Source organism: Carettochelys insculpta, chromosome 2, assembly GCF_033958435.1.
Source record: "Carettochelys insculpta isolate YL-2023 chromosome 2, ASM3395843v1, whole genome shotgun sequence".
Taxonomy (NCBI): Eukaryota; Metazoa; Chordata; order Testudines; family Carettochelyidae; genus Carettochelys; species Carettochelys insculpta.
Window position 1 is genome coordinate 248,783,984 of NC_134138.1, and position 12,657 is coordinate 248,796,640.

The window sequence follows — 12,657 nt, forward strand, 5'->3', positions numbered from 1 at the left end:
GTGTTTTGGATAGCCATCACCTTGGCTCACAGGGTGATCAAAATTGAGGCTTTTGGCAAGCCTTCCTGAAACTATTTTATGAAGACATTTATTCTCAAGCTTCATCCAAAATCTTTGCCAAAAGTAGTTTGAGTCTTTCTTAAAAAGCAGTTTGTACATTTTACCAGTATTTTCCTAAACTTTATAGCTCTCTTGCATTAGCTAAATCCCACAAACTAGATGGTGCTGGGATTTTTCTCTTAACAACAAAATAACCTGAACAAAACCATTTTGTAAATCGTCCAGGCTTATTGTGGTGTTTACTGGTAAGCTAAAAACAAAACTTTTCCTCTGACTCTGAGTGCATTACAGACCACATTCAGGTTTCTTGTACATTAAAGAAATTATCTCTTTTTCAAGTTAGAACTCTACTCGGGCTCAGTAAATGTAGTATTTCAGGAGAGAGTCCCTACTTTAAAGATTTATCTGGCACCTACTTGGAATTCTGTTAATACATTTACCAATCACTACTACACTCTGGAAGTTTCTGGATCAGTGGTGTGCAATCTGTGGGTTGCGACCCCCTTGGCAGTTGCAGATGTCTTCCTGGGAGTCACTGGCAGCCCCACAGTGCAAGGAGCGGCTCCCTGCCTGGGGTGGGGTGGCAGCAGGGGCTGCATACCCAGGGAACTGGCCATTGGAGATGGCAGCTGGGTTGTGGGCAACCTTGAGAGATGCCCGCCAGGGAGCCAGCGATGGGCAGCTGGCAGGGGCTCCACGCTCCAACTGCTGGGGCCGTCCTGGGCTCCAAACTTTAGCCGCCAGCACCCCAGGGCAGGCCGGTGCTCCGTGCCCCAGCCACTGGGACGCTGTGCTCCAGCTGTGAGGGTTCTGCACCCCAGGCCAGCCCGGGCTTCGGGCTCCAGGCGCCAGCTGCCAGCACCCCAGAGCTGGGCGGGACTCCTCATCCCAGCTGGAAGTGGCTGACCTCCCGGGAGCTGGCCTGGGGCAGCCAGCAGCCTGCCCCAGACAGCCTGGTCTCCCCTCTTACGGGCAGCCAGGGCTCTGCATCCTGGAGCTGGTAGTGGCTCAGATCCTGGGATCAGCCAGGGCTCTGGGTTCTGGGACCGGTGGGGGCTGTCTGCCAGGGATGACTAGGGCTCCATGACCCAGCCACTGGGACACTCCTGCTCGTGCTGGCTGGGGCTCCAGCCAGGGACCAGTGGGGGCTGCCTGCTCAAGACTGCTCTGTGGCAGCTGGCAGCCTGCCACAGGGAGCTGTCTGCCATCATTTCAGAAGGGGCCCAGGCATCCCTCACCTCCCACCAGGTAGTAATGGACAGTAATCAAGAAATTTCTCAAATTATCTTGAGTCACGACACAAGTGTAATAAAATATGAAGATCGTGGTTGAGAAAAGGTTACGTGTCACTTCTGGATAGCGAGTCCAGTTTGGAAGGGTTGTCCTGCAGTCATCATTTAGGTTAGAACTTCTATCACCTACTTACTTCTGAGGTTACTGATACTTACCTCAAAGTGGTATTCACATAAGTAAATGCTTGAGGAGAGGTTACTTAGCTTATACTAACTGGGGCTCAAGATACTGTTTTTCCATTTGGATCCTCTTTTCCACCTCTTTTGCCCTTTGCTACAAAGTTCTGTCATGCATATTTTGTATTAATAAAGTTAATGAGTGGCCTTTGGGCTGCTTCATGCTCTATATGGTCATTGGAGGAGGCCTGAAAGTGGGTAATGACACGTGTGCAATCCTGCTGGATAAAAGACTTCTGGCTTGTGCAACTTGGGTGTGCAGTGGGATCAGGGCAGACAACAGCATCTTTAAAATCTCCTCCAGTTACTATAAAGTATGTACCTTCTTTCTTGGGATGAATTTCTGCATACACAGTTGCTATCCACTTGTCTCATTCCTTTAAGGTCTTAGTTTAGGAATTTCCATGTTAATGAAATAAACTGAACAGAGCCCTCTGGGAAGGGAGCGTGAGGGAGGGAGATGCAGGTGTCTCTAACAGAGACCGATCCCCAGAAGGTTCCAGTATCTTGTAGCATTGGCTTGTGTTGATTTCATAAGTGTCGTTATTCAAAGAGCCATTTCAAAGAATTCAAGTTACTGGTTTTGGGTGATCATTAGAAGAGTTAATGTAATCACATCAGGAGGCCAAACTGACATGCATTTTTTATTTTGAAAATTACTTTTTCTGATAGAGATCTTAGTTGTTACTTTTAGTTTGTGAGCATTCTTAAAAAGTTGTTATAGGTTCCTATTTGAAAAGGTAGACTATAGCATTAGAGGCAAAGGCCTGAGATTTTTTAAAAAGTGGTATAATGACATTCATAGTTAATACTACTTCCATGGGAAATATAGCATAGTATGGCAGAATTATTGTTAGAAGCATTGTTGGTGCTTTGAAGGAAATGGATAATTGATGTTTGTAACTCCTTAAAGCAAAAATTGGAAGGTTATGTGATGTCAAATTTATCTAAAGCAGTTGGTGACTGTAATGGTGAGGTATTGAGAAAAATAGCAGATGGCTTTTATCCAGTTGTACATTTCATGAATTGAAAAAGCTGTAAATTCAGAGCCAGTAAAGAAATGGGATTTATTTGACCTTCCTATGGGACTTGAAGTACCAGACTGCTGAGTTGCGAGACTTGACAGATCACTGATCTGATTGTAACTGGTAATTCCCATGTTTGCTTCTTTGGTTTATATGTTTGAGGTTGGTGATGTGAAGGAAATCTGACCAAGTTTTGAATATTACAGGTTATTACTCCAGGTGTTAAGCAAGGACCAGCTTCACAGTCAGCACCTCAGCAGCCAGTACTGGCTGACAAGCAGGCAGGTCATGAGCCTGCCTCTCCTCGAAGTCTTCAGCGCTCGAGGCAAGTTGGAATATTTATGTTGCTTTGTTGCTGTTACTCTGGATGAAACATGTATTCATTGCAACTATTGAGGTTGATTTTTGGTATACTTAAGATCAGCGTATGTACACTAACCCAGTTATTGCTGACAGGACACAGCTACATAACTTGTTTGATTTTTACCCGTTTCTTTTTTGCTCCACAGATCGCCACTTTGAGTTACATGTCCTGCCTTGTGAACCACAGAACCATTCACAGCAGCAAAATTGAGGAGCATGCATTAATGATTCTAGTTCACCATTCTGGAATTGAAATTACAAAGGATCCCACCCTCTAAACATACTTCATTTCCTCTTCATCTGTCAGTGCAGTTACAGGATCAAATGTTGTGCTTTGCACATGATTGGTTGTTAGCTTTAGAAGTTTGTGGTTTCTTGTTGTGGTATTCATTTTTAAGTGAGTTTACTGAGTTGACAACTTCTGTTCACTATGACTTTGTTCTAATAGTACACATTAAAAACAGAAAAAAAAATTCCCAAAATTCATTTCTCTGCCCAAATGTTTTTCACCAGGTTCCAGTGGTGTGTGAATTGTTTGCTTGGTGTGTGTATACACATGCAGCTGATGATTCTAAGGCATATAGAGTGTGTGCCTCCTTCAGTAAGCTTCCTTTTGGAGAAAGACTTGGAATCAGAGGATCTGAAGGAGAGGTCCACTGTAAGGAATTGTCTGCTTTTGAGCATGTGTGAACCAAAGTTTGACTTCTAAGACCAAGAACTTGTCTTAGGAGCCATTTGGAGTGAACTCAATGTCTTCAGAGTTTTAAGAGCCAAGGAAGAAGAACACAAAGTTCTTTTAAGGCTTGGATCTGCCAACTTCTGAAAAGCATCTGTGTAGTCACTCTTCCAGGTCAAAAAGGGTTTGGTTTGGTTTTGGCTTGCTTTATGGGTTGGGTTTGGTGTTTTTTTTTGTTTTTTTTTTTAAATTGGATAAAATGGCCTGATCTGAAGATTGATTTTGATTTTATCTTTGTGTGGATGACTTGCTTAAGTCCTTTGGATGCTGAATGAGAATAGGAATTTTCTTGGAAATAAAATTGTTAGATCATTAGTCTGTACTCGTGGGAGTTACGGGTCTACTCACCCACCAAAGGCCCACTTTGAAGTATTTGTATTAATAATGGACTTAGTCTCCCTCTATTCCATTCTCTGATCACTTTCAGATTACTGGCTTCTTTATCTCCCAAAGCTGTTACCAGAGACACACTTTTCATCAAGGTCAATTTTGTGAGGAAGGAGAAGCAAGTCAGGAGCTGCTCATCTTCAGCACCAGCTGATTTACTGAAGCTCTTTAATCTCTCCCTTTTTCTGATTATTAGCTTTCAGTGCCACTCAGGCAATCTTTTGTTTCAAAACAGTAGTAGCAGTATGTCTTTTAGGTAATGTACATGTTAGGGCAGTGTTTCCCAAAGTATTTCTTGATATGACCTCATTTTAATGCAGTATTTCCTTCTTGGGGGTTATACAGCTTGGAATGTAACATTTTGAAGAGCAAAACTGCATCCCCCATGCATCATGAACTGGCATGGACTGTACATGTGCGGTCACATTTTGCTGAGCTAAACAGCATCCTTCACACACGATACATCATTATGACCTCATCTGCTGATGGTATGACCCCATTTGGAGATCACAACCCTGTATTTGGGAACTGCTCTTTGAGGTTTAATCTCCAGACTCTAGCTTTTTTTCCAGCTTCTAGCTCTCTTGGAAGCACTTCAGCTTAAAATATTGAACCCAGGAGAAGTCTCTGTAATGAAATGCACTTTATTCCATCCAGTGGAGAAATAAACTGGGCTAGTTTGTAAAGTATCTCTATTCAGATTACTTCTCGTGTCTGTGTAGTGCCTCAGTGTGGCAGTATATTTGAACAGATACAGAGGATTTGTCAGCTCCCTCATACAAGTCTGTAGAAATGGTACTTTCAGAACTGTGACTCTGGTTTACATCATGTAGGGTAAAGACAACTTTGGTTTGAAAGGTCAGGCCAATAAGAGGAGTCCGTTAAATTCAGTGACCTAAGTTGTACCCCTTGCCAGATGGTGTCATTGAGATACACACTTGTGGTAAACAAATCTGTATCTAACTTTTCTGTAGAGCAAGCAGAGTTCTGAACTGTGAGATGTTTCTTTTACACTGCAGAAGAAAGGACTCTTGTTCTTTTTTCCACCAGTTTCTCTTACCAAAGGCTCTGCTGCTGGTCACCGCTCAAGTGATTTTGATCTGCCTGAGGCTTTGGGTTGTTTTTGGAATTTACTGTCTGAGAGAGAGGAGCTGACAGATGGCTATGGATGTATAGTCTGTCCCAGAGGGCAGCATCCATTTACTACTGTGTGCACACCTCTGAATGAATTACTACTTTGAATGGTTCTGTGGCTCGTGTTCCAGGGTACATGACTCCAAAGTGTGGATCTGCACAGGCAGTATATTTTGGGAACAATAGTAAGTGGGAACTTTTTCTTTCTTTACCCCACTCCTAGTGGAACTTGAAATTTAACACTACTATGATGTAATGTATGGGTGTTTGTGCAGTTTCTTATACCAAAAATGTACTTTCAGTGTTGCAGATACAACAGTGAATATTGATGAATGGCTGCTGAAGACAGTATTAAACACTTCTCTGTACCCTTGCAAAAATAATGAGTTACCTACTACTATTGCTAAAATATTTAAACAGAATGGTTAGTTGTAAGCCTGATAACTTTCTGAAATCTAAGCATTCTGACAGTATCATAAGTTAGATTTTTAACAGAAAAATCATGTTGTGTCCTTTTGTTTCTGTAATACCTTGGGAGGCCATGATGCCTGACTGGTAAAGTGAAAATACAAGTACCTACTGAAACCTAGGAACTTTAAAATCTAAACTGAAGAAAATTGATCAGTTATAATCCCATTTTAATTGTTCAGAGGTCAGAATGATTAATAATTAAATTTTCTTGTAACAGATTGCATCTAAACCATTTTTTTCTCTTTTTAGAAGTAAAACATTTTAAAATATTAAAATAGTTTAAAGAGCTGGTGATAACTTCAGGCTAGTTTTTGACTTATTTTTATTTTTGAAACTTCAAGAAAAATTGTTAGAGGTATGATGTATGCCTTTTTTTAAGTGGGTCATGTTGTGAGAGAAATAATGCTCATTGATATAATGAACAGAAGCGGTGGACTGTTCTTTAAAATATGGGGTAGGAAGAATCCTATTTAACCTATAATAGCAGCTGGCACTTATTAAATAAGCCTGAGGCAAAACAGGTATCTATTTCCTAAGTTGAAAGCATTTTCCAGAATTAAGCACTTCACTTACACTGTGTCTACGTATTTCTTTTTATGGCAAGAATATGGAAGAAAAATATTAGTCCAAAAATGGCCTTCAGGTGTTTTTACTTTAAAAAAGAAAATCAGTTATTAAATCTATTGCTTTTAATACCTTATTAAATAATTTTAAAATTAAAATATGGTATTCATACATTGAGAAGCAATTCCATTCAAAAATAAGTGAACATAAACCACACTTTCTGAAAGTCAAGTAAGTTTACTGTTTGTACAGGCATATTTGGCCTAGTTTGTCTTTCTGTAAAACCAGGTTCTAGAGAAACTTGGAGAATAATTGATACTTCTAATTATAGAGGCATTGGTTTTGGTTCCCTCATTGATGTTTTAATTCTATGTAGCATATTTACATTTTCCTAAGGTACTAAAGTTATGGAAGTTACTGTTAAATTAGGGTTTCAAAACATCCCATTCCCCAGATTTTGACAGTTTTGCCTTTGTTTGACACAAGTTTGGTTTACCATGGGGCACAAAACCCTTATTTCTTTATAAATGTAATATTTAGGATATATGTCTACTGAAAATAGCAAGTATTTTGAAAGTGACTATTTGGTATTACTTTAATACCAGCTCTCCCTTTTATTAGCATGGCAGTATTAGCTGGTCCATCCTACTGTGTTTTAATCATGCTTAAGTTATCCTGATTTAGTTTTATATGTTTAGTATTTATTTAGGAAAGTGATTATGATGAGGGGCTCTGGATTTTCAAGTTCAGGATGATGATGTAAACAGGAGTTACACTAACCAGGATGAAAGTTTTAAACGGAGAAGGAATAGAGAAGTGTCAACCACACTAGGACACTTAAAGCAAATATCACAGTCCTTGCAAGATAATAGATAATAGCATCTTTTCTACAGTGTCATAAGTATTCATGATGCCCTACAAAAATAGTTTCTTGTCTAGGAGTTCTGTGTTCTCGGGGTTATGTAACTTGGTATTCCATCCACTGTCCCTCTCTACCCTGGCTTCAATGAGTGATTTAACTTTTTTCAAAGTCTCTTGACAGTTCATTAGGCAACTACAATTGAGTATTGATCTCAGACCAAGAAACAGGTGTCAGAATACGCAATGGTGACCAAAACAAAATGCAGTCATGTAGCACTTAAAATACTAGGAAAAAAAATAATTTATTAGGTGATGAGCTTTTGTGGGGCAGACCCACATCTTCAGATCTGGAGATAGTGCTGCACTGAAAATGGTGCTGAAAGTGAATTCACATGCTGGTTACATAAGAGATACAGTCAAAAAAAAATTGAAATGAAAACTGACAAATCAGATACACAGAGGTTAAGGGTAGGGAGAAGGCGGGGGAGAGAAAATTACTTACTGGAAGTGTAAATTAAGTGACTTGCCTGAAATCAGTGTGAATACCAAAGATAGGGAAGTTTGGGAAAGTTTCCCCATCTTTGATATTCATAGTGATCTCAGGCAGCCCAATTAATAGACACTTGCAGTAAGTAATTTTCTCTCCTCTTCCTCCTTCTGTCCTGTGTAGCTTATTTGTGAGTTTTCATTTTTTTTTTCCCATCTTTCCGTTACATTCTCTTCATGTCAGTTTACATTTATCAGAATTTTCCAGATCTGAAGAAGTGGGTCTGTCCCACGAAAGCGCATCACCTAATAAATTATTTTGTTAGTCTTTAAAGTGCTACAGGACTGCTTTTTTAGTTTTTTGATCATAAATGGTTGGAGTATAAGTTTTGAGTATTTTGTAAAGTAACTTGTGGCTGGATGTTGTGAAGTTTGTAGAGGTTTAAGTCATTCACTGCAGATTTATAAACACTTTGAAAACTTGTGCTTTTTTAATCTTAATTTACCTCTTCCAGTAGTCAGAGAAGTCCATCACCAGCTCCAAATCATACCTCTAGCACTAGTGCATCAAATTCAGCAACTGCACCACAGAATGCATCTGTTCGGCCTACATGTTCATTAACACCAACACTGGCAGCACACTTCAATGAAAATCTTATAAAGCATGTTCAAGGCTGGCCTGCAGACCATGCAGAAAAGCAGGTGGGTACATGTTCAGATTGTATATAGACTTTCCTGTGAACATGGTAAATCTTCCTTAATACTAAAGTATTTTATTATTTTAAATGTATCTGTTAGCAAAAAGTATCTGCTACTGAAGTGAATACAGAATTACTATCATGCAATGATTTAGCTATTCAAATAAAACATCCTGTGGAATACACACAGTTGTGGTTATAAAAGCTGTTGATTTTTCAAGCCATGGGTAATGTAAAACTCATGTATTTGTTGGAACTGTTAAGTTTGTATTTGAGTTTTGAAAAATTTTCAGAACTGTTTCTGAACATGGCTGTATTGATCATGCAGTTGTAATAAGGCAATAGGACAAATCTTTGATAAGCTGCTGTGTATTGTTAAGATGCCGTATGTGGATACCCAGTTTTCAAACATAAAGGTCTGCCTCTGAATTTCTGTTTCTACCACTACAGTGCTTTCTAATAGTTCAGGTATAGCTGTGAAGCCATATAGCCTTCGTTCTGTTTGGGACTATCAGTCTTTTTATTTATTTGTATTACTGTTGTATCCACGTTGTTAAATTGGAGTTATGGTTGGGCATATCAGTATCTTAAGGGCTAAAAAAGTATCCCAAAACTAAGTACAGAATTAATTATCCTTAAAAGAAATCAAATACACTAAAAAACAGAAATTCACAGAGTTAACGTTACTTACTTGGATATCCTACCCTGTAGTGATCCTGATGAGAAGATACGGGGCAAAACAAGTTTGAAAATCATCTTAATCTAATGTGGAACTATAAGCAATAATATGCCTTAATCATAACACAAGGACAGTTACATCTGTTGGGATGCCTTAACATGTGAATCTCCATACCATTAAAAAAAATCAAATGGACCTTTACCTCCCTGATGTGTTGTGCCCTTGTAATATTTACTGGGTGTCTCCCCATTCTTGTTTAAACTACTAACGCAGACTTCGTTATTTTAATCTTTCACGGTTGTTTTTCACTCCTCCCTTCTCTTTCTATAAGTCCTTTAGTTAATCCACATTTTTTCGGGCAGGATATCCAGAAAATGTAATAGCATAAATCCAATTTGGAAAGTTCTTGTGTCTTTTATCCATGATATAATCTCATATGTTTATGATTATACTTTCTATTCCATCATAATGCGTATGCAAGACCATATATACACTTGCTGTCCATGTTTTGCCCAATGACTCGTTTAGTGCTACTTCTTTTTAAATAACTCTGTTTTGGATTTTTTTTTTTGTTTGGAAATTCCTTTTTTTCTGCTTATATTTCTAGTGCATCTACAGTCATTTGTATTTACTGATGTTCAAAAAACCTTCCAGTGTAATGCTGTCTAAACACAAATTATACTGTTTCATTCCAGCATCAGTAATAAGGAAATTCAAGTTAAACAGCTCAAACTCTAGGCTGTAAGGTGTTCTACTTGTTACTTCCTAATCCTAGCACTGAGCTGTGTAAACTATTCTGTCATTATCATTCTAGCAGGTTTGTTTCATGCGATAATGTTATTTCCAGGCTGGTTTAAAACTTATTTAGAAGGAAAAGTTATTGAAAGACAATCTAGCATGCTATGTCAAATTAAATGTATTACAGCCTTTTACATTCTCTTTGTCTGTTACTTTGTAATTTAATTCAATAGTGATCAGGCCTGTCTGGCAGAAAAATGATCCATGTTGATATTAAGACTGCAGCATGGATTCACCATTTTCGTATAATTCGGCTTTCATCTCTCTTTTTTTTTTTTTTTTTTTTCCTTCAAAAAACACTAATATCTTTTTAATAAGAATCCCAATTTCCTTGGCCTGTGTCCATTAGTTTCTAGTAAGTGACCCCAAATCCAAGAGGTAACTTTAAATTTTTTTTTTAACTCCTGCAGGCGTCGAGATTACGTGAGGAAGCCCATAATATGGGAAGCGTTCATATGTCAGAAATTTGTACTGAATTAAAAAATTTAAGATCTTTAGTTCGAGTATGTGAAATTCAAGCAACATTGCGTGAGCAAAGGTAAGAATTTGTTTGGGCACTTACTTCAAATTATTTTTAAGTTGATTTTTCTGGTTTCCTGTTTTTCATAAGTGTTTTACTGACAGCTTAAGTTTAGGCATATTTGTCTTTCTGAAGGATAAAAGCTACCTTCACTGGTATCCATTTCTCTGTTTTCTGCACCAGTGACTCTTGATGATCTCCAGTGACTAGATTAACTATGCAATGTCTTTGTATCTTTTTGTTACGTTGATGGAAAAGAATTGTGTTCCACATACATTAGTATATGAGGTGAATCTAAGCACCGTATACAAACACAGTTGCACTCTGTGGTAGTTGCATTCTATGCTAGCTGTGCTTCACCAAGGAGAATTGACAAGCTTAGTAGAGTTATAATAATAAAAAAATGAATATCTAATTTGATTAAGTTGTAATTTAAATATTTTAATTGACGTGTGTAAGTGACCAATATTCAATATGAATATTAATCATAGCATATCATTAATCTTAAGAATACAATGAGAGTTCTTATACTAATCCATCTGTTTTGTCTTGCAGGATACTATTTTTGAGGCAACAAATTAAAGAACTTGAAAAGCTAAAGAATCAGAATTCCTTCATGGTGTGAAGAGTTGTGAATAATTGCACATGGTTTTGAATACAGGAACTGTAAAACTGATTGCCCAGTCTTAACATTTTTGAGCTGCATTTGAGTAGACTTTGGACCGTTGAGCTGGGCAAAAGAGATGACAAGGGGAAGGGGACAGGAGGGAGTCAATTCAAGGGGAAAGATACAAGGATGATTTATAAAACCCTTGAAATGTAGATTTCTTGTAGATGTATTCTTCACGTTGTAAATATGTTTTGTAGAGTGAAGCCATGGGAAGCCATGTGTATCAGAGCTTAGACATCCAAAACTAATCAATGCTGAGGTGGCTAAATACCTAGCCTTTTACATGTAAACCTGTCTGCAAAATTAGCTTTCTTTTTTAGTTAATTTATCATTCAGAAATCTTGCATTTCCTAAAATTCAATGTGAGCGCCAGGTGATCTTTATGTAAGGCTGCAACAATTTGGAACAGTTTGGGTAATGTACAAAATATCATGAAACAACTGTTTCCACACTTGCACCAAATCAAAAGCAGTGCTTCTCCATTTCTGTTTTATAGAAAAATATTTTTCATTTTCTGTGTTCCATTTTGCCCCTGAAATCCTGTATCTGATTTTATCAGTTTTTTTTAATCCTAATTTTCTCCTTTTTAAGGCACTGTTGCTATGGCACTTTTTCTATAATCTCTTCATTCCTATGTACAGTAGCTTAAAATTGCAGTGATTGAACATAACCCACTGTTTGTATAAATTATTGAAACGTATTTCAATTTGCACCCTGTAAAAATGGTCTTACAGTACTGCTGGGCATGTGTGCTGAAAGTACATTACTTGCTCAAATATAAGGAAATAGCCCAATGAACATGTTAACATGGTTGTGGGAGGGGAAGAGGAAAAAGGTAGTCAGATGTGAACTGTATCTGTTGTAATAAACATGTTAAAACAACGAAACACTGGTTTTCATTTCCTTTGATCAACGCATACTAGAATTTGGTCTTTTTGGAGATTCTTTATCAGAACTATTCTTGTTGAACATTTTTTGTACTTAATTGAAATTTCTCAAGGAAGGTTTTATTTAAAACTTGTAAACAAGAAATTGTGTATAAAATATTTAATTAAATATGAAATTCAACAAGGATAATTAAAAAGCCTCCACAACAGTTGTCTCATGTTAACTCCTGGTTTGCCTGTCTTGCTATTATGACATTTCATTTCAAAGGATGTTTGTGTTGTAGCTAACTGTTCAAGTCTGGTGCTGACTGCTGTTCTTAGCCATCACAAAACGCTGAATTTGTGTAATTGGAGCTATCCACTGTTTGAAAATGGTGGGAAAGCTCAGCTTTGTATATTGTTTCCTAAAGTATATTAAAAATAAAAAAGAAACTATTGCTACTATATAGTAAATTTGGCTTTTTCTTTCCAAAAGTCTTCTAAAGTTATGACTTGGTGCTACTGTGATTCTGCCAGAAATGTGTAAATCTAAAAAAAGTTGTGCATTTAAAAAAAAACAAACTCAGGAAGAAGCTAGAAGTCCCCTTTTTAAAATACTAATACAATTAACTACTGAAGTGATGGCACTTCAGTTTCCACATATATTCAAAACTGCCAGTAACTAAAGTGCCCCCCACCTGAACTGTCTCAGTAACAAAGAAATACTAAATTCTTTGTATAGCCTGTTTTTAAGTCTTACAAGTGGTCTCAAAAAACTTTTTTTGTAACCATTGTAAATTTTATGTCTCTCTGGCAGTGCTCTCAAAAATCAGAATTCCTGTAACACTCCAAAAACAAACTAAGAATACA

General features: G+C 37.7%; 1 protein-coding gene across 4 annotated transcripts in view; it reads left to right on the forward strand.

The window, feature by feature from the left end:
• WAC (WW domain containing adaptor with coiled-coil) overlaps nt 1–12,246 on the forward strand; it is a 110,629-nt gene extending 98,383 nt beyond the window's left edge. For 3 of the 4 annotated variants that reach the window (XM_074984910.1, XM_074984912.1, XM_074984913.1), the window contains exons 11-14: nt 2,761–2,879; nt 8,072–8,258; nt 10,142–10,269; nt 10,807–12,246. In XM_074984910.1, the coding sequence (XP_074841011.1) occupies nt 2,761–2,879; nt 8,072–8,258; nt 10,142–10,269; nt 10,807–10,876 (504 nt within the window). In that variant the 3' untranslated portion in view covers nt 10,877–12,246. Of the gene's footprint in view, nt 1–2,760; nt 2,884–8,071; nt 8,259–10,141; nt 10,270–10,806 lie in introns of all 4 variants that reach the window. The other variant, XM_074984911.1, reaches the window with a different exon arrangement.
• Nucleotides 12,247–12,657: the final 411 nt, after the last annotated feature.